The 25283-nt window shown below is 41.7% G+C and overlaps 1 protein-coding gene across 6 annotated transcripts in view; it reads left to right on the forward strand.

Annotated features, from left to right (window-relative positions):
* The window catches only part of LOC147460846 (insulin-induced protein), a 102983-nt gene that overhangs the window by 43649 nt on the left and 34051 nt on the right, over positions 1–25283 (forward strand). For all 6 annotated transcript variants that reach the window (XR_015187536.1, XR_015187538.1, XR_015187539.1 and 3 more), the window contains exon 3: positions 15030–15154. Coding sequence is in view for 1 of the 6 variants with exons in the window: in XM_086508534.1 (XP_086364660.1) it covers positions 15030–15154 (125 nt within the window). In the remaining 5 variants the exon portion in view is untranslated. The remainder of the gene's footprint in view (positions 1–15029; positions 15155–25283) is intronic.

The raw sequence follows: 25283 nt of genomic DNA on the forward strand, positions 1-25283 counted from the left end.
TGATGCTTCACTCTACGAAACGAGAGAAACCGGCGGTGTTGTGGCAACCTGGTATCAAAGAGGTAAACAATACCAAGCCTTGCCATACGGTTGAACTGTCAGCGAAGGTGCTCTTTGCCAGGCCAAGTAATAATTCTAGAGGTGGCAAGCACCTCAACTGTGAGAATTTGCTGGCTCTCTACAAGAGGGTTGATTTTAGTTAACAAACTTCAATACCTATTGCCATGAAGCACCAAGCATGTGAGCGAAGATGCGTGCTTACATTTGAACGGCCGGTTCGCATTTACAAAATAACACCAAAGTGGCTCTAGCAGAGTCTTACTATGCAGGAGACCTGTTTGGCTTATGAAATGCTCAAACAAAAACTCATGGCTGCATGAAACACACATATCTTGAAGAAGATTCCAACGCTTAGCTGTCATATGTGTCCATCGCCGGGTAGCTAAGTTGGTAGGGAAGAACCGCTGAAAGCATCTAAGCGGGAAATGCAAATAACTAGGTTGCAGGTTGTCATTTTGGAAATGGATGCATATGAAACTACATCCAAATTTGTTATTCCACCCATTCTTTTAGGGGTGGATAAGTGCTGCCATGAGACCCAAACCATCCTTGACTTGAGGTTATATTTCTTCCAAATCATGAAACACATGGGTTGAGTGATTTTTGATTTTTTTAAAGAATTCTAAGGTAGCAAAGGTATGAAATACAACATCATAGGAAGCATGATTGCTTGAGCTTACTTTTAGTCGCACATGAAAAGGCCATGGCTTCAATTTTCTATAAATAACTTACCCATGATCTTTCTAGAGACCAAGACAACAATTGATTGACATTCACACCCAATGGATAGCCAAGGTGCCTAAACACAATATCTTTGTGCATCACATGTCCCTGCCACCCTGAGGCCTCCAAATGCTCCTCTTTGCAACTATTAAGGGCAGATTTACACATGTTTATACACAAATTGGATGCTAGTGCATAGTAAGACCGTGCTTGCATTGGTTTTTCCATTTTTGCTTTGTCTGTCTTGAGGAACATAAAAGAATTATCAAGCCAATGTTTGGCCTATAAGTTGTCGTCCCGAAGGTAAGGAAAGTGCCACAATCTTATTATTCCTTGCCAAATAAGAAAGAAGCGTTAATATAGGGTGCGTAGCAATGGCAAAAAGTAAAGGGCTAAGAGGATAACCGTGCATCCCGAACAATCAGTGATATACTAACAGTGACACCACCATTCATCATGATGCACGAGAGGTGGATCTTGCACGGATGGTGTGTATAATATTTGACATATGGGGGTCAAAGCTCATAGCATGCATCAATGAAAGACCAACTAAGGTGATCAAAGGTTTCTCCAAATCTAATTGAACCATGATGACCTGTTGATTAGTATCTTTAATCGGTGCCCACCTGAACATTAAGAATATAATGCAAACTATTGTGGTCTTTTATAAATCCATGTTACGCTAGGTGAATGACTTGTGCCAAAGTTTGATGCAAGCGGTTAGGAATGAATTTTGTGAAGATCTTTTCGATTCCATTCATCAAAGAAAAATGTTATCATTGCTTAGGGTTTCATGGGGAGGGAACCTTTGGTAACAACTTTATAAGACTAATCTTCCAAGAATTGGGCATGGTGCCAAAAACTTAAACATGCTAACAAAGCATTGTAAGGGGCTCTGCTTCAAAGTGTAAGCATACTGAGAGAATAATTCATAAGTCCGTCCCATCGGAGGCTGTTTTCATGGGCAAGTGAAGCAAGACATCCTCATCCGCATTGTAACCGGCTTGGCATTGTCAAGGCGATAATCTCACAGCAACAAACGAACAGAATTGAAAAAATTCAATACTTGAACTTGAAACAAACAGTAGTCGCGTCATTAAGTGGCGGAGTTGACTCCCAAATGCACTGGCCCTAGGGCCAAAGTCTGGCGTCCCTTTCGGTACTTCTTTTTATAGTAAAAGAGTATAACTACTGGGAGTCACTCTGCAGATCTGCAACCATGCACTGATTTACCGAGTATGACCCCCTAGCACCTTTTAAAGGCCCCTAGCCTAAAAGCATAAGATACTGGCGCCCAAATCTCTTGTGCTGAGTATGACTCCCTAGGCACCCTTTTAAAGGCCCCTAGCATAAAAGCATCAGATACAAAAAGCATCAGATATTGGCGCCCAAATCTCATGTGCCGAAAAGCTAGTTCCACATCAGTGCATCGTACGGCCTACCCTGCATAATTTTGCAGCTTAACAATGTTTTGACGGGCATGCACGGGATGCAAACCGCGCTAGAAACAATGTGTTTGTAAATTATTATCGAGTAATAACTCGGTGATAGTTGCCAGCGTAGCTTTTTGATAGCTAGTCTTGCGCAAATAAACAATATATTTGTCTATGCATTCTGTAACGGAAAGCAAAGTCTCATTATTGGTATCTACAACAACCGTGGCACAAGTAGCATCCAACAAGGCCAATAGTAGCGTCAACTGTTGTAATTATTTCTTTATATGGATCCAAAGAATTTTTAAATAGAAAAATTTTCGGAGTGGCGCACCATACGTGGGATACCACGTGTTTCGGGCAATATGATACTAAAGGATTTGCCAAACATAGAGTAGAGTGTGCTAGTACAAACATATAGATGAAGATAGATTTCTATATATGCACAAAGATTTATTTAATATAATTTTGTTGTTTTGTCCGCACTTGGAATGCCCAGACACGTGTTTGCACATGATTTTCTTGTCAAATTAACTTTTTAGTGGTTTGGGAAGGTGAGAGCAGCTAAAGTGGTTCAATGAGAGTCAGTTTGGGTGTCTTGTAATGGGTGGGAAGGGGGGTAAGGTTTTAAAGCCCCGGTCAATATTTCAATATTTTAATTGTCCTCCTTAGTGTGAACAAGGTTAAAAGTGACCTTTCAGGGTTAAAAATGTGGAATGCTAAAAAAACAGCAACGTAGGTTGTTTTTAGTCATGCAACACCTCTTTCTCTATGCCTTCCACTCAACAACTCACTCCATACCACTTCGGGTGAAATCAACAAGGAAAGCGCTTCTTTCGTGGTGAGAAAGACAACACTAAGGTAGAATGGCCTCATCTAAAGAAGGATACACCTCCTCCCTCCTTTAACTCAGTTGTTGTGACCGATACACACACACTTAAACACACACACACACACATACATGAATACACACTTTTCTTGTTGAATATAAGCATTAAAGTTTAGTTTGGGTGGCATTCTTTGGGTGTCTGCAGTGGTTCGAAGTTGGTTATTAAAATGATCATATTTTACTTTTTCTTCTGCTAGGGATAACGTTTAATCTCTCGTCGAATGTGATATGGGTTGCATTCTCTGGTTGTCTGTAGAGTGCTTGAAAAGGTTTAAAGCTGGTTATTAAAATGATTACATTTTACTTTTTTATTTGCTAAATATTTATGATGACATTCCATTTTAATTACAAAAGAAATAGGGTACTCATGTGCAAGAAAAGCCTAAATATATTCATAAAGTGTATTTGAAGTTATTTGAGACTCTTTGCGAATTGTCCATAGAGTTTTTTTTTAAAAATTTTCTTGAAAAAACAGAATTTTAATGATTGCCAATATGAAATGCATACGTGTCTGATACAAGAATCAAGCAAATTAAGGATGATTGTAGTGATAACTAACCGAGAGAAAATTAAAATAATTAATAGCAAGTCAAATGACCAGATTGGAACACAGATCACCATGTGTAGAACCATGTAGGATTAGAGAATTCTTGCGTAGAAAAGCTAAAGCCTTTGAAAAACCTATCATTGTAATTGATCGTAAATCAAGATAGTAGGGGGTTGTTCGAGGGGATGTGACAACGATAACAAGTGACGGGAGTCACTTGGTACGTGTTTACCTATTCATTGTGTATTCTAATAAGCTTTGATGTTTGGATGGTGTTAGGTACGGATCTCTACTTCACCTACCAAGAGATACACCTACTCTTCTTCGATGGCCAGTTGTACTTTGTGTATTGATGAATCAATTTTTTAATTTATAGAGTTCGATCAATTTTTCATATTACGTTTTTATAATTGAGTTATTTTTTGAAGCTTACTTGTTAAGTTTAATAATATTTGGTACAATTCACTATATGATTTTGTAAAGATAGAAAATAAAGTGTACACACACTATGTTCCAAATGGTCCTTGGTTGGATTGTTACTATATAGTGAATTGTACCAAACAATTGGCATGCACTTAGTTTTTTGTTCTGTCATATCAAGTTGGATGGATTTCAAAAATTGACTAAAATCAGCTATGTCGACATCATGGACCTTTCAATTTCACCTTTAGACACTTAATGCATACTGTTTGTTTTAAAAGCCGCGACTTTCATAAAAAGATTTTAAACTTTGAAAAAGATGCCATTTTAAATCACTCTTTATCTTAGCATAACCTCTGTCAATGGTTAGATTTTGCTTTTGGTTGTAGTTACGAAGAACCTTCCCGTGCTTCTCTCTTCTCTATATAATTTTCTTCTCTTTTTGTTTCATTGATTTCGAACATCGCACATACTTGGAATTCTACTTTGCTTTCTCTCTACTATTGTTAATGAACTCTATCTCATTAACTTCTGTTGCTCCCTTTGAAATCAAACATAATGAAAAATTTGTTAACCTCTTGCTTGACCTTGATCTTCTTGACCTTGAAGAAAGAGAAGCCATAGCATCTTTAGCTATCTCGAACTCTGTTAAGATCGAAAAATCCATCTTTAAGGTCTTTTCAAATTCTATTCCTCTTCTCCCTCCTACGCAAGTCGAACTTGATGCTATTCATTTTGATAATAAACTCTGAGATTTCGAGCTCATTAATCATAGTGCCGCTTTTACTATCTCTGCTATAGCTCTTTTGTGTAGCTTTATCCCTAAAGTGGTGGAGCAATGTCAGACTTTAGCTCTTCAAGCCCTTTTTTTTAAATTTATCTTTTGATCTCCTTCAAGTTAAGCTTCCAGATGTGGATTCTAACAAACGCTTTAGCTCTAAGCTCATTGTTAGGACCTAAGGATTGGCATTAATTGACAAATTGAAGAACCTCAAGAGATTTCTAAAGAGCTGCTTTAATACATATCGACCTGTTGTCAAGTGCCAGTGTCGATATGTGTTCGAGCAGCTCTTTAAGAATCTCTTGTGGTCCTTTAGTTTGTTAGTTTTAATGTTAATTCTTTGGTCGTAGCAATGAGCTTAGAGTTGGAGTAAGTGTTAGAATCCACATGTGAAAGCTTGACTTGAAGGAGATCAAAAGGTAAATCAGAAGAAAGGAAGTGCTTGGCTTGAAGAGCTAAAGTCTGACATTGCTCCACCGCTTGAGGGGTAAGGCTACACAAGAGAGCTAGAGCAGAGATAGTAAAAGGGTCACTATGGTTAATGAGCTCGAAATCCCAAAGTTTATTATAAAGACGAATAACATCAAGTTCGACTTGCCTATGAGAGAGAAGAGGAATAGAAAAGACCTTAGAGATGGATTTTTCAAATTTATCAGAGTTCAAGATAGTTAGAGATGCTCTTTCCTCAAGGTCAAGAAGATCACAAGCTCAAGCAAGGGGGTGAACAAGTTTTTCATTATGCTTGATTTCAAGGAGAGCAACAGGAAAATTGTTAATGAGATAGAAACTTATCAACAATAGTAGGGAGGAAAGTAAAGTAGAATTCCAAGTGTGTGTGATCTTGGAAATCAAAGAAACAAAGAGAAAAAAGAAAATTATATAGAGAAAAGAGAAGCTTAAAAAGGTCCTTCCTAGTTACATCCAAAAGGGAAATCCAATCATCGAAAGAGGCTATGCTAAGAGCAAATAAAGAGTGATTTAAAATGGGCTCCCTTTCAAAGTCAAGAAGCTTTTTATGAAAGTCAAGACCTTAAAACAAGACAATATGCATTAGAGTGCCCAAAGGTGAAATCAAAAGGTTCTTGATGTCGGCATAGCCAAGTTTAAAAAAGGATGAAGTCCATCAATTTTGATATGAAGGAACAAAAAAGTAAGTATATGCTGATTGCTTGGTACAACTCACTATATAGTGAAAGCTCGACAAAGTACTATTTGGAACATCTTTACAAAACCATATAGTGAATTGTATCAAATTTTATCAAACTTAATAAGTAGACCCAAGTTTAAGAAAGGATGAAGTCCATCAACTTTGATATGAAGAAACAAAAAAGTAAGTATATGCTGATTGCTTGGTAGAATTCACTATATAGTGAAAGCTCGACCAAGTACTATTTGGAACATAGTGTGTATGTATGCGTTATTTTTTTCATCTTTACAAAAATATATAGTGAATTGTATCAAATTTTATCAAACTTAATAAGTAGACTTCAAATAATGATTCAATTGTAAAGACCCAATATAAAAAATTGATCGCACTTTATAAATTAATGAATTGATTCATCAAGTACAATTGGCAATCCAGAAGGAGAAGGTGCGTCTCCTTTTAGGTGAATGAGAGGTCGGTAACTGTCACCGTTCAAATATCAAAGCTTATTAGAATAGATTATTATGAATGGGTAGACAGGTACCCAGTGACCCTTGCCACTTATTATCGTTGTCATATCCCCAAAACAACCTGTTACTATCCAGATTTACGATCAATTACAATGACAGGTTTTTCAGAGGTTTTAGCTTTTCTACACAAGAATTCTCTTAGTTCTACAAAGTTCTACCGGTGGTGATTTGTGTTCCAATCTGGCCATTTGTAACTCTCTATTAATTGCTTTGATTTTCTCTGTGTTAGTTATTACTCTAATCCGTACAATCATCCTTAATTTGCTTGTTTTCTGTATTAGAGAAGTATCCATTTCATGAGAATTGACAGTTGGTCAGAATTCTGTTTGTTTTTTCAACAAAATTTCAAAAAAAAAACCCTACGGATAATTCACAAAGAGTCTTTAATAACTTATGAATATGTTTAAGTTTTTCTTGCACATCAGTACCTTGTTTCTTTTGTAATTAAGATGGAATGTCATCACTGGTATTTAGCAAATAAAAAAATAAAATTTAGTCATTTCAATAACCAACCTTACATTTGTCCAGCCACTCTGCAGACAACAAGAGAATGTAACCCAGATCACATTCAAAAAAAGATTGAACGTTATCCTCAGCTGAAGAAAAAATAAACTATGATGATTTGAGTAACCAGCTTCCAACCACTTTGCAGACACCCAAAGAATGCCACCAAAACTAGATCTTAATGCTTGTATTTATCAAGGAAAGTGTGTATTCATGTAATGTGTATGTGTGTTTAAGTGTGTGTATATCGGTCACGGTTAATAAATCCCAAAGTCCATCAACCAGTTCTTATTTTAAACTCAACGAATGTGGATAATGCGTTATAAAATCTACAGAGCGTTTTGTGTGTTTCACTTATGCATGCCATAAAGCACTGTAAGAATGAAAGACAGTACTTAGTTGTCAGCATATTAGAAGGGTCCCGATGATGTCCTTGTGTGTGTACTTATAATATCAAGCGTGATGAGTTCTTTATGTAGCAAGTGATAATGTGTGTGTGTGTGTGTGTGGTTTGTAGCATCTCTCTCTCTCTCTCTCTCTCTCTCTCTCTCTCTCTCTCTCTCTCTCTCTGTGGATAGTTTTCTACGACGTTAAAATTCTCTTCTTCTCGGGTGTGTGTGTGTTTTGGGAGGGGGTGTGTGTGTGTGCGCTAATAAAAAGAGGAAAACGGTATAACCTTTCTATCACTAAGTCTGGTAGATTGGTTATGCCATTTCCCTCTTGAATAATAGGTCTTGAGTTCAACTCTCCTCGTCAGATAGATTTTTAAGGTCTCTTGGGATAGTTTCCTACGACGTTAAAATTTTCTTCTTCTTCCCCTCTCTCTCTCTCTCTCACACACACACACACACACACACACTCACACACACACACACGCGTGCGCACGCGCACACACACATACTTGGATCACTGATTTAAAAAAAAGAATTACCTAGACTGAATATTTTTTACGAAATTCCTGTTTTTTTTCAAAATATATTCCCTCCTGCTCCTTTCTCATTACTAGGCTCTAGGTATAACTACAACCTTGCCACTATGGGAACCACCCTCGGGTAAATACTTATACTAATTTTGTGCCGTATTGGTGGGAACTTACCTTAAATAGATTATTTTACTTCATATGAGCCCATCTTGTGGGAACTCCTCTTACCAACTACCGCTTTAAATTCGGGGTACTAGGGTAAAGGGGCCAATAAGGGGACGGGTACCAGAACAAAGCTGCACCTCCCCCCAATTTAGAGCCAAAAAATTGGAATATGCTTGGAATCTTGGTGATGTGTCCTTCTTTGATTTGCTGAAAAACTGATTATTACTGAGTCTTGCCTGTCTCTAACACGTGAGAAGCTTCATTTTGCATTGGAAAATGCGCTACGCTATGTATTATTCTGCAATCGTAGGCAGATTGGGCTTAGATTTTTGCTATGAAACCCTCTCTTCAGCGCGCATCTTTTGCACCTCCTCCGTCTCAAATCTGATAACGAGGGAGGGAGCTATGGCCAACGCCTCTTAGCTGGTCCACCACTGGCCCCTTTACCCTAATGGTGATTATTCCTCTTCCCTCGTGCGGTGCATCTGTGCTAAGCCCCTCAGAATCCGATGCTTGCATTTGTCTCTGTATCCAAGCGTGATATTTTTCCTCTAGACCTAGATCTCTATCGCCCTTGAGCTATGACATTCCCTTCTCCTTCTCCCGCCGTGTTGAACTGATGCTGGTCTATCTCTGTTCCTCTGAGGCCGCTGATAAACTTTGAAGGCAGCTGGCTTACTGTACCTTTATGGGGAGTCCTACTATGTATAATTCTCTAATGCATTCACTACCAACCTCGGGTTTGACATTCCCTTCTCCTTCTCTATCTGTGTTAAAGTGATGTTGGTCTAGCGCTGCTCCTCTGAGGCTTTCAAGGCAGTTGGGTAACTTTTATAACTTATTGTACTTTGTTAGGGATTTCTACCATGAATATCTCCTGTTTTGTGGATATACACTCAGACTCACGAGGTATGGAGCAATAACCGAGGAGGGGGTTGGTGGTGCCCAACTGGATTCCATCCTTCGTATGCAACTATTTAAGTGGTACATTTCTCCCTCACTTAGACTCGCGATACTATTAAAGAGAGAGAAGGTCATGTGGTTGTTCTTATTCATTGTGCTTACAAGCTATTGATCGAGTTTGAATATAGAGATCATTGAGAATCCTCCCTCTCAGGTTACGTCTTAAGTTGCTTTTTCCTTTGTAGATGATAATAGGTCACTGTGCTTAAATATGTTTTGTGCTTGTTTAATCTACTATGGAGTACTGTGGTCTATTTTGTTTTTATCACTCAGAATGGTAATTATAGCCTACATGGCGGTCATAAATGGTTGATTTTTGGTTCCTAGCTTAGGAATATAACCCACTTTTCACAAGTAACTATCATAACCTTGGATGAGGAATGCTCAACCGTTTTTGTTTACAATAAATGTATCATAAAATCACCCCCATAGATAATATTTGGTGCTAAAAGCTGCTGAAATTTTCGATTGTGTCTTAAAATATCCGAGAATCTCGACCTTTGTTTGAAAATAATGATATTTTGGTAGTATTAGTTGAAATTACCGTTATGCCATAACTGTTTTGAGGCCAAGTATAAAATATTTTGAAGGATGGCATCTTTCCGTGTGATAGGCTGTAGAATTTAGAAATACTTTTGGGAACACCATATGGGTCTCGGATGATTGACTAGATTTTGTATGATTTGTTGATGCTACTTAGATGCTTCTTAGCATTCTATTGTTTCATGGAAAAGTTTAGATTTTAGTGCATGATCCTTACTGGTCTTTGGTTCATACTTCTCCTCTGGCACTGGCTGAGATATATTGGTTTGGTATGATCTTAAGATGGATTCTCGATCATTTAAGACTGTAGACTTGTCGGGAAAAAGATATGAGCTTACTTAAATATTGGTCAATTAGCCGATGCTTTACCCGAAATATGATTTTTGAAACTTTAAACTCTTGGTTCTAACTAATTCACTTTATACTTTCAATATTTGGGCTTGGTAAGGTGGTGGGCCTAGCTTTTGACCTAAAAAGTTATTTTTTTACCTTTTGGAATTTCTAAGCACACAATCACAAACATAATATTTTTCAGCATAATGTTTCGAGATGGTTTTAAGATGGGATTCTTGACCCTCAAAGACTATGGATCGGAAGGGAAAAAGATATGAGCTTAATTACTCACCTGTTATGTAACTAAAGACTGGCCGTTAGTTATGTAACTAAAGACTGGTCATTAGCAAATGCTTTACCCAAAAATTGCATCTCTAAAAACTCCTGGTTCTAACTAATTCTTTATATGCTTTCAATATTTGGGCTTGGCAAGTTGGTGGGCCTAAATCATGGCCTGAAAATTGAAAAAATTTGTAGTTCTAGGTACATAATAGTTTTTTCCTAATCACTTTAAACAAACATAGTAATGAAAATCTGCATAGATCTTGATGATACTTCTTGAAGAATATGGATTAAGTTGGATTATGCAAAACTTGAAAAATGCTTAAGAATGGATTACAATTTGCCACTTGCATGAAAAGGGGTAACGGCCTTCGGATGATTTAGTGCATTATATATTCAAATTTCTTTTTGCAAATAATACTTTTCTAGATGGTAGTTTAAGTAGGACAAGGATAACAATTGATAGGTTCGTAAACACTTGTAATATGTTTTCAAGGCTAACAAATCTGTTATCTTGTTTATATGGATGCAAGTGAGAATGTTATCTTTACGTAAAAGTATTTTGGCTTATAGCTACCGTCCGACTTTGAAGATTTTGGCTCTTTTCTTCTTAGATGACCTTTTAGCTCCACTATTTGCATAAAATCACTGAAATGATGCTTCATTCTTACTGTAATGTACAAAAATGAATCTAAGACTGAGTTATTTTTGTACTAACCATTGTCCATTTTTCTAAAGCCAGCTGTCTTTTGAACGTTATGTTCTTTTGTGTATAAGTATTAAGTTAATACAGCAACATACACACACACTCAACATGTAGTGTTTTCTCTCTCCAACAATTTGAGTTTATTGTGTTTTCTCTCCCTCTATGTGCAATCCATATTCTCTCTCATCGTCCACCCTCTCTTTGTAGTGTCTTGTGTTCTTGCAGGTTCTACACCAAAAGGGGTGGCCCTAGATGGTGTGCATTAGCATAAACGGCTGCCCATAGTACGGGGCTGATTCGGAGGAGGTTTTTTTGCAGCATCTTCGAGTTTTGGTGGCTGTTCTGATTGAGAGAGTCTTTCACACTAGTTGCAGGCTTTGTCCTGACCTGTCGATCCACTTTTTCTCTTGCCATTTTGACATGGTATCAGAGCCATGGTGTGTAGTCGGACATTGATTGGTGCAAGTTCTAGGTGCTGATTTTATGCAACCAAGAGGAGTGTATGGCTGTTTGCTGCTGTTTTTCACCTTCTTGAGTCTGAAGTGGTGTTGCTATGGGCTAATTTAGAGTATTCTCTTCATTTCTCCCTGACCTAGCCTATTCACACACACAAGTTCTTTTCAGAGACCATGGAGAGGGATGAAGGTTCAAACAAGGATACAACCTATGAGGAAGTACTACACGAGGATGGACATGATGAGGCTGGAGGTGATGAGGGATGGGGCGACTGGTCGTAGTTCTACTCCAGTGTAGCAGACAAACCAATCAAGATCCCTACTCACATTCCCGACAGATTGACAATTGAATGGTGACAACTATGCCATCTAACATGCGTCCATGAGAGAGAGAGCGGAGATTAGAGCACATCGAGAGATATAGGAGAAGTATTCACTTGTGCAGGGAGGGGATTAAGCCTCTATGAGAATGCTCAGCTAGTGAGAAAGGGGAGAGGGATATTATTACTTTGGAAATTTCTTCAATTCTTTTGATGTAATAACAAGAGATCAAACATGATATGTGGTTGCATAGACTATATGTGCACTTTGTTGCCCAAGAGGATTCTCAGAAAGTATTGCTAGGAACATTATACTTTCTAGGAACATTGGGGGTGAAGCAAGGCTCTCCACTGACTCCGACTCGGGCAATATATAGATGAGGTGGATGTTGTACCTGTCACAAGACGGGCACCACATGCAAATAGAAAAGAAGAGACTGAACAGACTTTTAGCACTTCAATAACAACCGAACTGAAAGAGGGAGAGAGAGCATGACACGAGACGGGGAGTGGCGAAGTTCCACCCCACAAGAGCATTGGCCCAAAACGCTGGCGCCCCTTTCAGTATTTCTTTATTATTGATGATTCACAAAGTACAACAGCCGAGGAGCACCTCCTCTACAATTTGCGCACTGAAGAGTGCCAAAGAGGGCCCCCAAGACTCATATTTAAAGGCCCAAAGCCTAAAGGCATCAAATATGAAAAGCTGACCCCAACAAAACATTTAACTAAAATTTTGGGATTTTTCTAAAAATCCATCGCGAATTGCGGAATGTGTGTACAGGTGCCACGTCATCATATTTTTTGTTGTGCAAAGTCTTCTGGTTGTGTTTTGCTTTATTTTTAATGCCTTTATGTCACTTGGGTCCCATCGGACGGGATCCCGTAAGTTGGTGGGAACTCTTCTTTACAAATAGGCCACTCGTCAAGACTTTGTAAGTCTATAAAACTTCTTCTTCTTCTTCTTCGGTTGCTATCGCTTCTTGGGTTTTGGTCCCTTGGCCGAGATCTAAAGGTTTGCTCCGTTCTTCAGTGGCTTGACACGTCAGCAGTTTGTGACATCCCTCCTCCTTGAAAGAAAGTAATCGTCCGCGATTACAACATATCTGCAAAACAACTCAAGTTAGCTAAAAAATTTCCAAGGGTCATTCCGAGGGACAATCAGTTTGGTCTTTTTTTTGTTAAGGAGTTGGCTTCTCCTTTCGTCCAGATCGGAACTCTTGATATTCCGACGTCGTAAAATTAGCCATCACACCCCGATCGTACTTATCTTCCACGGGTGTCTTGATGCACTAAAATTACATACCTAGGGAATCTCATCCAATTAGGAATATTCAGTGGTTGGCACATCACAATGCAACACAAATGCTCACGTATTCATGTTACAAGACATAGAAACATACAGTCGTCGATGAACACTCCCCCCGCAAATAACCATCCAGGTCTGAGCCATGAGCTGTTCAACGACTCCCTCATCACTCCTCCGCAAATAACCTAAAAAGGTCCGGGCCATGGGGTATAGAGACCGTTTACAAACAAACGCCCCCCAAACTGCAGCCTGCGTCGTTTGGAGGTGTTGAGAGTAACCATTGCTCAGACTTCTTAATACTCCTCCCACATAACCATCCAGCTCTGGGCGAGGAGTAACAACAACAATATTTTTCAAGCATACAACGAAACGCTCCCCAGACATCCGGTCTGCGTCGTTCCGAGGTTCAAAGAATACCAAAACAACATTTCTCACTACTCTACCCGGGAGTAAAATCACCAATCATTGAAACCAGTATTAAAACCAGAGTCAAACATTTCAAATCGACGCCAAGACAGGTTCAAAACAGATACCATCTATTTCAAACAAATTCCAAGCAGGATCACCAAACAAATTCTCAAACAGAACGCAAACTTAAAAAGAAATCTCGACATCAGTCGAGCTCGAAAAGTACAGACTGAACAGACTTTTAGCACTTCAATAACAACCGAACTAGAGGAGGGAGAGCACGACATGAGACGAGGAGTGGCAAAGTTCCACCCCAAGAGAGCACTGGCCCCAAACTCTGGCGCCCCTTTCGATATTTCTTTATTATTGCTAATTCGCAAAGTACAATCACCTCCTCTGCAATCTGCACACTGAAGAGTGCCAGAGAGGGCCCCCAAGAACTCATATTTAAAGGCCCAAAGCCTGAAAGCATCAAATATGAAAAGCTGACCCCAAAAAAACACTTCACTGAAATTTCGGGATTTTCCTAAAAATCCACCGCGAATTGCGGAACGTCCGTACAGGTGCCACATCATCATATTTTGTTGTGCAAAGTCTTCCGAGTGTATTTTCTTTATTTTTAATGCCTTTATGTCACTTGGGCCCAAATCGAACGGCCACTCGTCAAGACTTTGTAAGTCTGTAAAACTTCTTCTTCTTCTTCTGCTGCTGCTACTTCTTAGGGCTTTGGCCCCTTGGCCGGGATCTGAAGGTTGGCTCCGTTCTTCAATGGCTTGACACTTCAGCAGTTTGTGACAGTACCTAGGTGCACATCATGTAATATGCTGAAGATTTTACCTCGATCTTGGAGTCATGTGAGACAACAATCTATACTAGCATTGGAGATGTCTCTCCGTTTTAGTTGCTGGGAACGAAAACCCCCATACATTCCATTTTCACTTTCATTTGTAAAAGAAGACATTTAAAGCTGGGTGCTGCTTTGCCTCTTGAGTTTTGTGTATGTATATTCAAGGTTGCACACACCTCTTTCATGAAATCTCCTATGGCAAGGGATTCTCCAATGGTAGGTACTACCTCAATTCTCAAAAGTAGACGATTGTTAAAAAGCATGGGCTTTGACCTCCCAGATACCATCTGTCACAAGCAGTAATTACTGTACGGCTCCTATCAAATGAAAATCACACAGCCAGATCTCGACTTTGTGCCTTTTTTCCAGGTTGATTGCATGTGGTAAGCCTTCTCTTGGCAGCTTGTTTGGATGGAAGGGGGGAGGGTCATGTCCTCAGATTATGGGTTGACTGTTGCAAGAGACGCCTTTTTTAAAGGTATGTTTTACCACTTGTATTAGAGCCGTGAGTTAATCCTCTTTCAAATATTGCTCGTTTGAAGTAGCTGCTTTTGTTTTTCTAATACAAGATCTTGCTATTGTTTCTGTAATGGCACATTTTTATTTATTTTAACTTTTTAGTGGTGGTGTTGGTTTAAGAAACTGTTCTGAGTCATACTTTAGATTCCTCCCCGTTTCAGGGTCTTGTATGGAGATATTGCTCCTTTTTTTTAATCTAAGCAGATTGTGTTGTGTTATACCCTAGGTTCCTCCTTTTTTGGGAGTCTTCTACGGAGTAATTGGATTGCTACAGTTGGTGTTGGACAATCAGTTTGCATCAAAGGGTCGGTTACGTAAGACGGGCTCAAAGCGACTACTGTTCTCATTGATGTAAGAGTGCCTCATCTTAAAGATTATGTTTTGGATGCAAGGCCTATAACTATTTTATGGTGTTTGTATTCCTCTGTTCTCTCAAAAGCAGTTTTAAAATTGGGCTTTGGATGGAAAGCCTAATTCATTTTGAGTATATTTCTGTCCATTTCTTCTGAAAGGAAAATTTGAGAGCAAGAAACTTTCAACGTCATCATGTTTTTCTCTTTGTTCATCTTTGTGCAAGGAATAATTGATAGCAGTTCTTCTTTTTTTCTTTTTTGAGATTTGTTTAGCCAAAATAATTTGTTTAACTTCACAAGTTTTCTCTTTCAGCCACTCAATTATAGCACTGCCACTCCACCAGCGTCCTTGTTACCCTGGGCCTAACACACAGTAGACTCCCATCCAACAATCTTGGTAGTAGGTCCCCAATCTCCAAGTGGTTGTGTGCCTGGGTGTTTGGATGCCCATGAGCTTGCATAGCTTCTTTGTCTCCTCATCTATGTTGTCCTTCCTCTTCAATCCTGTCACCCTCACATGTGCAGCTTTTGCTCGTTTCCTTGGCTTCTCCTCTAGAGTGGCGTTAATAAATGATGTCGGGGGTATATGCTAGCAGCTGTGCTGTTACCCTTCCTGGCAACTGGACTTTTTAATCTACCTCTTTCATACGCTTTGGGGTCTTTTGGAGCATCCCAATCCAAAAGGTAGCCTTTGCAGCAGTCTTGTCATCTTTCTCATTGGAGAGGTTCCATCTGATCTTTAAAAGTTCATCCACATTGTTGGGCTGGATTCCCTAGTCTGGGGCTGATCCGTAAAATCTCCACCTCAGTTTTAATTCCTCATCCTTCTTTTGCACTGGTAGCCTGAATGTACCGCATTCTGATCCTATCTTTGTCCTGTCGACCAGCCCTGAATTGATGATGCTGATTGCATTGTCGGCTTCCCTATTCTGTTGAGTATGTTTTGCCTGGCCCACATGCACACCCCCATTGCTTCCTATGTATCCCACCCTTTCATTTTCACAGCAAGAGTGAGAAAGTGTTCAGCTTTTCACTGCCTTCAGGGATTTTGGTGTTGATTAGGTGCAGTTTTGGTGTTGGTCATTGAGATTTTTGCTGCAGGCTGTAGTAGCTGTGCTTTTGATACAGCGTATTCCATTGGTCACCTTTCATTGACTTTCTTGGGTTGTATTTGGTGCAGTATTATCATATTTGGAGGTGAGACAATTCCATTTCATAGATTCAGATGGAGTTTCCGTTGGGGTCAGACTTTCAGCAGATACTCTTTGCTTCGTTTTACAATGCAGCGATTTCTTTTGAGGACTGTTACTTGATATGCAAGGTAGTGGGATAAAGGCTAGACTATCTCTTGGCTACCTTAGTCAATAGTCCATCTGTCAGGATTGTAATCGTTTCCCTGTTGAGGAGAGGCTACTTCGTTGTTCAGTTTGAGACATTGGATTAGCTAGTCGAAGATCTTGTCTCCCCTAGATGCTGGTAGAGCTTACTGTTTTTCGTATGGATGGAGACTTAGGATTGATCTTGCTAGCTTCATCGAGGATCTTGGAGTTATAGATAGATTATGAGGCTATTACTAGAGTTTTTACAGCACCATTTTAATGATTGATAGTAGTTTATGTGTGGTGTTAAGTGAGGGTGGAGCACCGTCAGATGGTGCACACACTCCTACTCTGCGAATTATTCTTCACTCTCTCTCAGAGAGGGTTTTGGTCCTTTCTCTAGGGTCACGAGTTATGAGGATTAGAGATGTCTTGGGCTATATCTACTTGAGTTACACAGATATAGAGACACTTTACTGGGGAGAGATAGAGAGAGACAGTCCCAGAGACGGATTACAGATTTCTTTTCACTAGATATGGGACAGCCAGAGGAGCAATCATCATTGCAGAGCTCGGCCCACACTCATTCTACCACTACCGGCACTCTCATCGACCGAGCACTGGAGCTACGGAGATCTAGACGACCGCGATTGAGGAGAGGGGTTACACAACATCGACGGAGACTAGAGCAGAGGATTCGAGCCATACTCTCTCGATATCCAGAGTGCAGATGAGGATGGATTCTAGTAGTAGTATCTAGTTCTTTTGTACCTAGACATGGTATTAGATTCACCATTTTGTAACAGATTGGTCTCACAGGTCATTTTCGCCTTTTGAAGATGTTAATATAACATTTCATTTCATTTTCATTTCTCATGAAGAATCCTTCTCGCTTTACCTCTCTTCCTACTATCCATGGAGGGGATATTCTTGAAAGAGATTTCTTTATGCGGCTTCCACGACATTGTTTTGTACGTTGTTAGAGCAGAACATATTGCAGCTGGACGCATGTAGCATGTGGGGCGTCATGAGCATAGACAACCAAAAGGGACAGGAGACTCGACAATAGTTCTTATGTGTACATGTAGCAACAGATCAAAGGCAGTGAGAGGGAGAAGGACAAAATCCAAGAATGTAAGTTTCAAATCCAAATGTTTTCCAAAATATGCCTTGAGACTTTCAAAATGGTTTTCCTCGTGCCTCCCTTTTTCCCTCCAAGTCATACCACCAAAAGGTTGAGGTGCTTGTCGTGCTTGATGACTTAGGTGCTTGAGGTGGTTGTCATGCTTGATGACTAAGGTGCTTGAGGTGCTTGTCGTGTTTGCCGACTAGGGAGCCTGAGGTGCTTGTGGGAACACTACCCAGGCTTGAGGTGCTTTGTCATGCTTGCTGACTAAGGTGCTTGGGGATAAAGTGTGCAAAAGTCAACAATGATCCCTACAAGGAGGGGGCGATTCCTACAAGAGGGGGAATGAGAGAACACACACACCCTCACACAAGGTAAGCTTGGTACAAAGAAAGCAAAAGGGACACTTGTCAAGTTCCTCCTCATGTTGCCCTCATGGTGTGCCTAAAGCCTATTGGTTGGCCACCCAAGGGGTCCAATGATATTTTAGAAGATTTAATTAATTGTTTTCGCATTTATCAAGTCCTCTCTCTCAAAGGGGAAAGGGGGACACTTGTCCCAAGACTACCCTTGTTGCTTGTAATGCCTCCTGCTTGTGATTGGCTAGGCCCGGAGGGGTCCAATGAGCTTCAAGCATGAGCTACAAGGGGGGTCGACCAAGGAAGCTAGGGGCATGCTTGGGAGGTATACCCCCCCCCCCCCCCCCCCCCCCCCCCCCCCCCAACACACACACACACACTCATTGTGTGAAGTGCAAAGTGCAAGAGCTCCATCTCCTTCTCGAAGCAAGTAGAGCGGTTGAGAGCCTACACCAACACTCTTGGCTATGGAATGCAAATCCATCCAAGAGCCATGCTTCAATGCTTAAGCTTGCCATCTTCTCCATCTTCATTACTATGCTATTATGTATGCTAGCAAGAAGAGTGATGATAAGTGAGGAACTAATTCTTTCTCCTATGAAATGTTTCTTCTTCCTCTTCCCTACCCTCATTCCTTGCTAGCTCTCTCCACCTTCGAAGGTGTTTGAGGTCTTGGGACTGAGGCTTGGGATAGTTAATGCTTTCTACAAAGTTTATGTTATGCTCGTGATGCATGAAGCTTTCCAACTTCATTGCATCACCTAGGTCACAAGGAACACAAAGGTTGTTTTGTTACAAGTCTCTCTTGATGGGAGAAACTATAATATAAATGCCTATTGGAGGGGGGACCGGCTCTACATAAATCCGGTCCTCAACTGTTGTCATGCTCTCTAAACTCTATCTTGCAAAAGTATTTTTTTTTTCCAAGAAAAAGATCCTTCTATTAGTTAATGAAAACTGCCCATAGGGCTACATCCACCTCTGCAAGAGAGGGCTACAACAAGCATGATGGGGAGACTCTCCCAATGAAAAAACAGCATATATACAATGGGGCTAAATCAAGAAATGGGAGGAGGGAAGAGCCACACAGGTGGACAGTAGTGCCATCTGAGCACCCCCTGGACCATCGTGTAGAAAGGCCCAGGGCGCCAGAGTCGAAGGAAAGCCTCGCGGCGCTCCCGCATGCGGTCGGAGCTGCCCTGTAGTCCCTCAAGCTGTCCTCTGAGAGTATGGATCAGCTCTAGCCAAAAGTCACGAACAGTCTCTGCTGGTGGCACAGGGCGAGCCTCAAAGATGCGGAAACAACGGGCCCGCCAGATGAACCAAAGAGCTAGGCCGCTGATGAGCTCCCAGCACTCCTCTCTCTCACTGCACCACTCCTGTGGAGTAAGGTCTGTAGCAGGCTAGAGTGCAGGTCGCCCCCCCTGTATCACTATCATCCTGCTGGTGGAAGATAGCTCAAACTGTAGTGCCGGGCCCGTGAGGGTGGACCAAGCCGCTGCCCCCCAAGTGTACTGTCGAGCCGCGGAGAGGGCAAGTATCAGCCGAAGAACTCGTAGCCACACCTGCTGGGCCGAAGGACAGTCCCAAAGACAGTGTCGCTGACTCTCCACCAACTGGTCACAGGTTGTACATGCGGCCGAGAGACCACTATGCACAAGCCAGCTCCCTATTGCTGTGGCTCTGTGTGCAACCAACCACTGGAACAAAGTGACGCACCTCGGCTGTCTGGAGTCCCACAGCCTCTGCCGATCTTGCAAAAGTATTGTTCATGCCAAGTTAACTAAATGCTATGTTTATGTTGCTACCATCAATTAAGTTCACCCGTTATGCTCACAAAGTAGTTTTATAAAAGTACTTCTCCAATTTCTGCTACTCCCAAAGTTAATAGGCCATTTCCATTACATTTGGCACTGGCAAATCGTGGCCTCTACTGGTACTCTCCTAAATCTACTAGTCTCAATCTCTAGCTGGTGTGATGATGTGCACATCTGACCAATAGCACACCGATCCCATGGGATAAATGAGTGTCCACACATGCAGATCTGATCATATATCCCTCCTCTGTGAGCTGGAGAAGATTCTCTGTGTGTAGAGAGAGAGAGAGAGAGAGAGAGAGAGAGAGAGAGAGAGAGATGAAATGAAATGATATTTTATGAAATGTTATATTAAACGTCTTCAAAAGGCCAAAATGACTTAAGAGACCAAACTGATGCAATCTTGGTGGATCTAATACAATGTCTAGGTACAAAAATAAAATGAAGTAAAGTGAAAAACTAAAATCCTAACTGCTAGATGTGAACTAAGCAGTTCGCTGAAATTGTGTAGGATATGAGTAGGGGGGTGAAAGTAGTGACTGGGGGCTAATTCAACACAATGTGGGTGTGCATGTGGGAATATAGTGGGTGAGCTACAAAGGCTGATACAAGATGATGAGCAGGGTGTACAATCCTCAAAAGAGCTAAATCCATCATCGGTCGTTGGTTCAAGAAAAAATGTACCTAGACATCTCTGGTCCTCATAACCTATGACTCTGGAGAGCAGTCCAAAGCCCTCTCTGAAAAAGCAGTGAAAGTGGCCTCGTATCTCACAGTAAATTGGGCAGTGGCATGTGTAGTGCAACTCTGTCTTAGGCTCCATGTGACATAGGGGACATGTCCTAGCCTGTGCTGGTACTCCGCTGTATCTACTAGTCTCGATCCGAAACTGGTGTGAAGATATACGTATCTGGCCAATAGCACATCGTATCCCATGAGAGAGAGAGAGAGAGAGAGAGAGAGAGAGAGAGAGAGAGAGAGAGAGAGAGAGAGATGAAATGAAATGTTATATTAAACGTCTTCAAAAGGCCAAAATTACCTATGAGACCAAACTGATACAATCCTTGTGGATCTAATCCAACGTTTGGGTACAAAAATAAAATGAAGTAAAGTGTGAGACTAAAATCGTCAGATTGAAAATCGCCCTCTGTGATTGTTTCCCACTACCTGGTCTCCTCAAGAGACTTCCGTCTGTCTACGCAACTCTAGCAAAAACAACCCGAGACATCTCTGATCCTGATATCTCATAAGTCTAGCCATCAATCCAAAGCCCTCTCTGAATAGACAGTGGAAGTGGCCTTGTATCTCATAGTATAACGGACAATGACAATTGGATGTAACTCTATCTCTAGCTTTATATGGCATAACTGGCATATCCTAGCTTCTATTGGTACTCTCCTAAATCTGCCAGTCTCAATCTCTAGCTAATGCGATGATGTGCACATCTGACCAATAGCACATCGTATCCCATAGGATAAATGAGTGTCCAAATAGGCCGATCTGATCACATATCCATCCTTCGTTAGTTGAAGGAGATGCTCTCTATAGAAAGCCATCTTTGTGCCCAACTCTTGTACCAGCTGTATCTGAAACCGGTCTGTGGGGCGGTAGGTGTTGGCTTTCACCCGTAATTCTTTACTTTAGACACACACACAGAGCACTTTGCAAAGGAAACCTGCGACGGGAATTAACACTTAGTCACACACACGGCTCGGAAGCTAGAAAGCTCCGAGCAGACACCGACAACCTGTAGGCCCCCAAATTGGCGCCCCTTTCGGTATTTCTTTATTCTTTAGGAGGATAAATTACAAAGAAGAGTCCTGGGAATCCTTTATCTGTATCAAGCTAGATACCACTTGTTTTGGCCAAATTTTGGCAACATAACAGCCCCAAACCTTGCGCGAAATCAATTCCCCTGCTGGAACTCTCTTCCACTGGCATAAACCCTCTGATTCTTGCCCAAAAACAGTAAATTCAGCACGCTGTATTTACTGGTTTTTGCCCTGTTTTCAGCCCCAAACAGTCCCGTAAGTGTCCTCTGCCAGTGGGGCACTATTCCCAATGGTTCTAGCGTCCGTATGGCCGAAAAACAGTCAATTTACAGCGCATACACAGCGCTGAAAATGCACCTGTACGGTGAGGTTATGACCCTCACCGGTGCCTGCTTTGGAGTAGCAGTTAGCTATCCCTGTTCCTGCTCAAGGAGGCTCTTGCGTGAGCACAAAAGCATGAAACTACACAGCTGTACATCAGTCAAATGAAGAGCCCTCTTGTGGGGCATCACATAACTGCACGTAGGGGAGAGAGAGAGCAGTGTGTAGTGTGCAGGTCATCACTCCTAGCACCACATTGTGCGTGATATCTCCCTCCACAGAATGAAAACACAAAGATAGAAGACAAAGAACAACAGAGCAAGAACAGTATGACTCAATAGATCATGAACAACGCGAACATAGACAAACTCAAAGAAACCGATACAGACTCTGGCATGGCAACGCACTCAGCTCCATCCCAGATCTCATAGGTACAATGGGGGTGTCGAGGCTCAACTGTGCAGGGATGGTGCAGACGTGCTGTGTACAACTTTGATGATAGACTCTAGATGACTGACCACACAAAAGTAGATCATCCATAAAACCCAAACAACTACGCATATATACAACCATAACGAGCCACCAACGGCTCACCAATATGTAATCCAGCTAAGCCTATCTCTGAATTGTGGTGGTGGTGCGCTGGCCACAGTGTCGACTGGATCACCGCCCGTATCCCTGCCACGTGTCACCGACCCGACAAGAGAGTTCGTCCAGTGTGAAACCTGACCAACTGCAACTAACAGTCTGTCCGTGCCAGTGACACTATAGCCCTGCTACACCAAGGCAGATCTGGTGCACTGATGGATGGAGATGTATAAAGCGGCCTCTAGTCTCTATGATCTCTCGGAGATGATTCGGGCTAAGGCCTCAATGCCACATGAGATTATTTGAGCTGAGCTAGCTGCCCCTCCTCTCTGGTTGAGGCCCATACTAAATAAGTTTCCTTCATGCATAATTTATGGGACCTTCCCAGAGACAGATATGCTTGGCTAGCACTTAAGTCATACCTACAGCTAGAGCTACAAGGGGACATATCATGTTGGTATGGGCAGATGACATCATGGTTTCACTCACATGGCTTCAGCATGGATAGACTGCCTCCATTCTAGTACTCCTTGGATGCACCCTCCCTTTCTCTCACATGGACAGAGATCATTCGACTTATACGTTAGGATTTGATTCAATTAGATACCAGAAGCACATGGATACTGTCACGAGGACGTGGCAACTGCTAACCTTAGTTGTTGGTTTCTTTCCAATGATTTTTGTTTAATTTTTGAGACCCTCTTTTTGAAGTTGCAAATGGTCGGACATTGTATGGCCAATGTGAACGGTAGTTTCACCCGCAGACGGGAAGTCGGTTGGCATTGGAACTCGTAAAGTAAAAGGATGTCTAGGCTCAGTTCACGATCATGTAGGGCCCCCCGTTGCACTTAACAAGTTGGTGGATGCTAGGAAGTGAACTCAATAAAGGCATAAAGTCAAGGTGGGATCACCAACAGAAAGTATTCGACAGTTTGGCCACATTGCGCTTTTGGATGCAATCCCAATGAGGATAGATGGTCAGAAGACCAGTGTGAGCCCAATGGAAGCATTTCCTAAAAATTAGGGAACTGCTATTTTGGGCCGTGAAATGTGTTCGCGTCATTACCTTCGGTATGCCCAAGGGAACGTTTTATTACTCTCCTGTAAAGTCAAATGATGCACCAATTGAGAGATTTTTAAGCAGGAAGCCCAATGCGGGGAAATTGCATGTATGAGTGCCAAGTGGCACTTTTTGGCCAATTTACCAAGTTTGGGAGAACACAACTCGTAACTGACTTTTAGGAGCAGTTTTGGAGGCTGTTAACACTGATTTTCAGCCATTTCTCTCCATTTTTGAGCTTCCCATGACTTTGCCTAGGTCCACGGAGCTCATTTTCAGCATTGGAAGGCATCAAATGCGTGTTTTCAAGGCTGTTTTGCTGCGTTTTCAGCGATACGCAAGTTTTGGCAGCCAAATCTTCCCCTTTTTGCATCTATTTGTTCACAGATGCATTACAGGTCAAGGGCAGCAGAGGGGGCGCTCGATTTATGCGGGGGGATGCTTCATTGAGAACCGGTCACATGTTAAGAGCTATGGAGTGCTTTCTTTCCACTCTATGTACAGTGTGGTGCTAGGAGTGATGACCTGCACACTATACACTGCTCTCTCCCCCCCTACGTGCAGTTATGTGATGCCCCACAAGAGGGCTCTTCATTTGACTGATGTGCAGCTGTGTGGTTTCATGCTTTTGTGTTGAGGCAAGAGCATCCTTTGAGCAGGAACAGGGGTAGCTAACTGCTACTCCAAAGCAGGCACCAGTGAGGGTCATAACCTCACCGTACAGGTGCAAATTCAGTGCTGTGTATGCACTGTAAATTGACTGTTTTTCAGCCATACGCACGCCAAAACCATTGGGAATCGTGCCCCACTGGCAGAGGACAGTTCGGGGACTGTTTGGGGCTAAACACAGGGCAAAAACCAGTAAATACAGCGTGCTGAATTTACTGTTTTTGGGCAAGAATCAGAGGGTTTATGCCAATGGAAGAGAGTTCCAACAGGGGCATTGGTTTCGCGCAAGTTTTGGGGCTGTTATGCTGTCGAAATTTGGCCAAAACAAGTGGTAGCTAGTTGGATATAGATAAAGGATTCCCAGGACTCTACTTTGTAAATTTACCCTCTCAAAGTATAAAGAAATACCGAAAGGGGAGCCAATTTTGGGGCCTACAGGTTGTCGGCGTCTGGTCGGGGCATTCTAGCTTCCGAGCTGTGTGTATTCAAGTGTTAATTCCCGTCGTAAGTTCTCTTTGCAAAGTGCTATATGTGTGTGTGTCTAAAGTAACGAATTTCGGGTGAAAGCCAACACCTACCGCCCCACAGGCCGGTTTCAAGGTTCCATTGCTTTCCTCAAAGAGCGAGCCTCGGTTGTTTTGGGTAAAGACAAAGTACACGAACACGAGATTACACTATGGCTGACAAAGGGAAGGGCATTATGTCAGAGGGTTCCTCTTCAGTGGACATACAGGAAATTCCGCATGTACGCCCTGCTAAAAAGTGGTCAAATTAGGACCGATTTTCTGCTGTATTTTTAGGGTTTGCAAGTATGAACCAAGATGGGATAGGGAGAGGTCTCACGGTGGTAGATTGGCCACTAGATCTCCTGTGGGAGTGATGTGGGTCTGCCAGGTGACACGCTGCTTGCCGATTCTCTGAGGCGATTGCTTGGATTCTATGACGCATTGGTAAATCATCTCGAAATACATGTGAGTGAAATAAGTATGAATGCGTAATATGGCAGCGACAATCCTAAGCTAAGGAGCAGTGAGCTGAGAGGGTTGGGCACGCTGTTTGGGCAGGGCAGGTTCCATAGAGAGAGAGAGAGAGAGAG

The sequence above is a fragment of the Adiantum capillus-veneris genome, chromosome 3 (genome assembly GCF_014529385.1).
Source record: "Adiantum capillus-veneris isolate H3 chromosome 3, ASM1452938v2, whole genome shotgun sequence".
Classification (NCBI taxonomy): Eukaryota; Viridiplantae; Streptophyta; class Polypodiopsida; order Polypodiales; family Pteridaceae; genus Adiantum; species Adiantum capillus-veneris.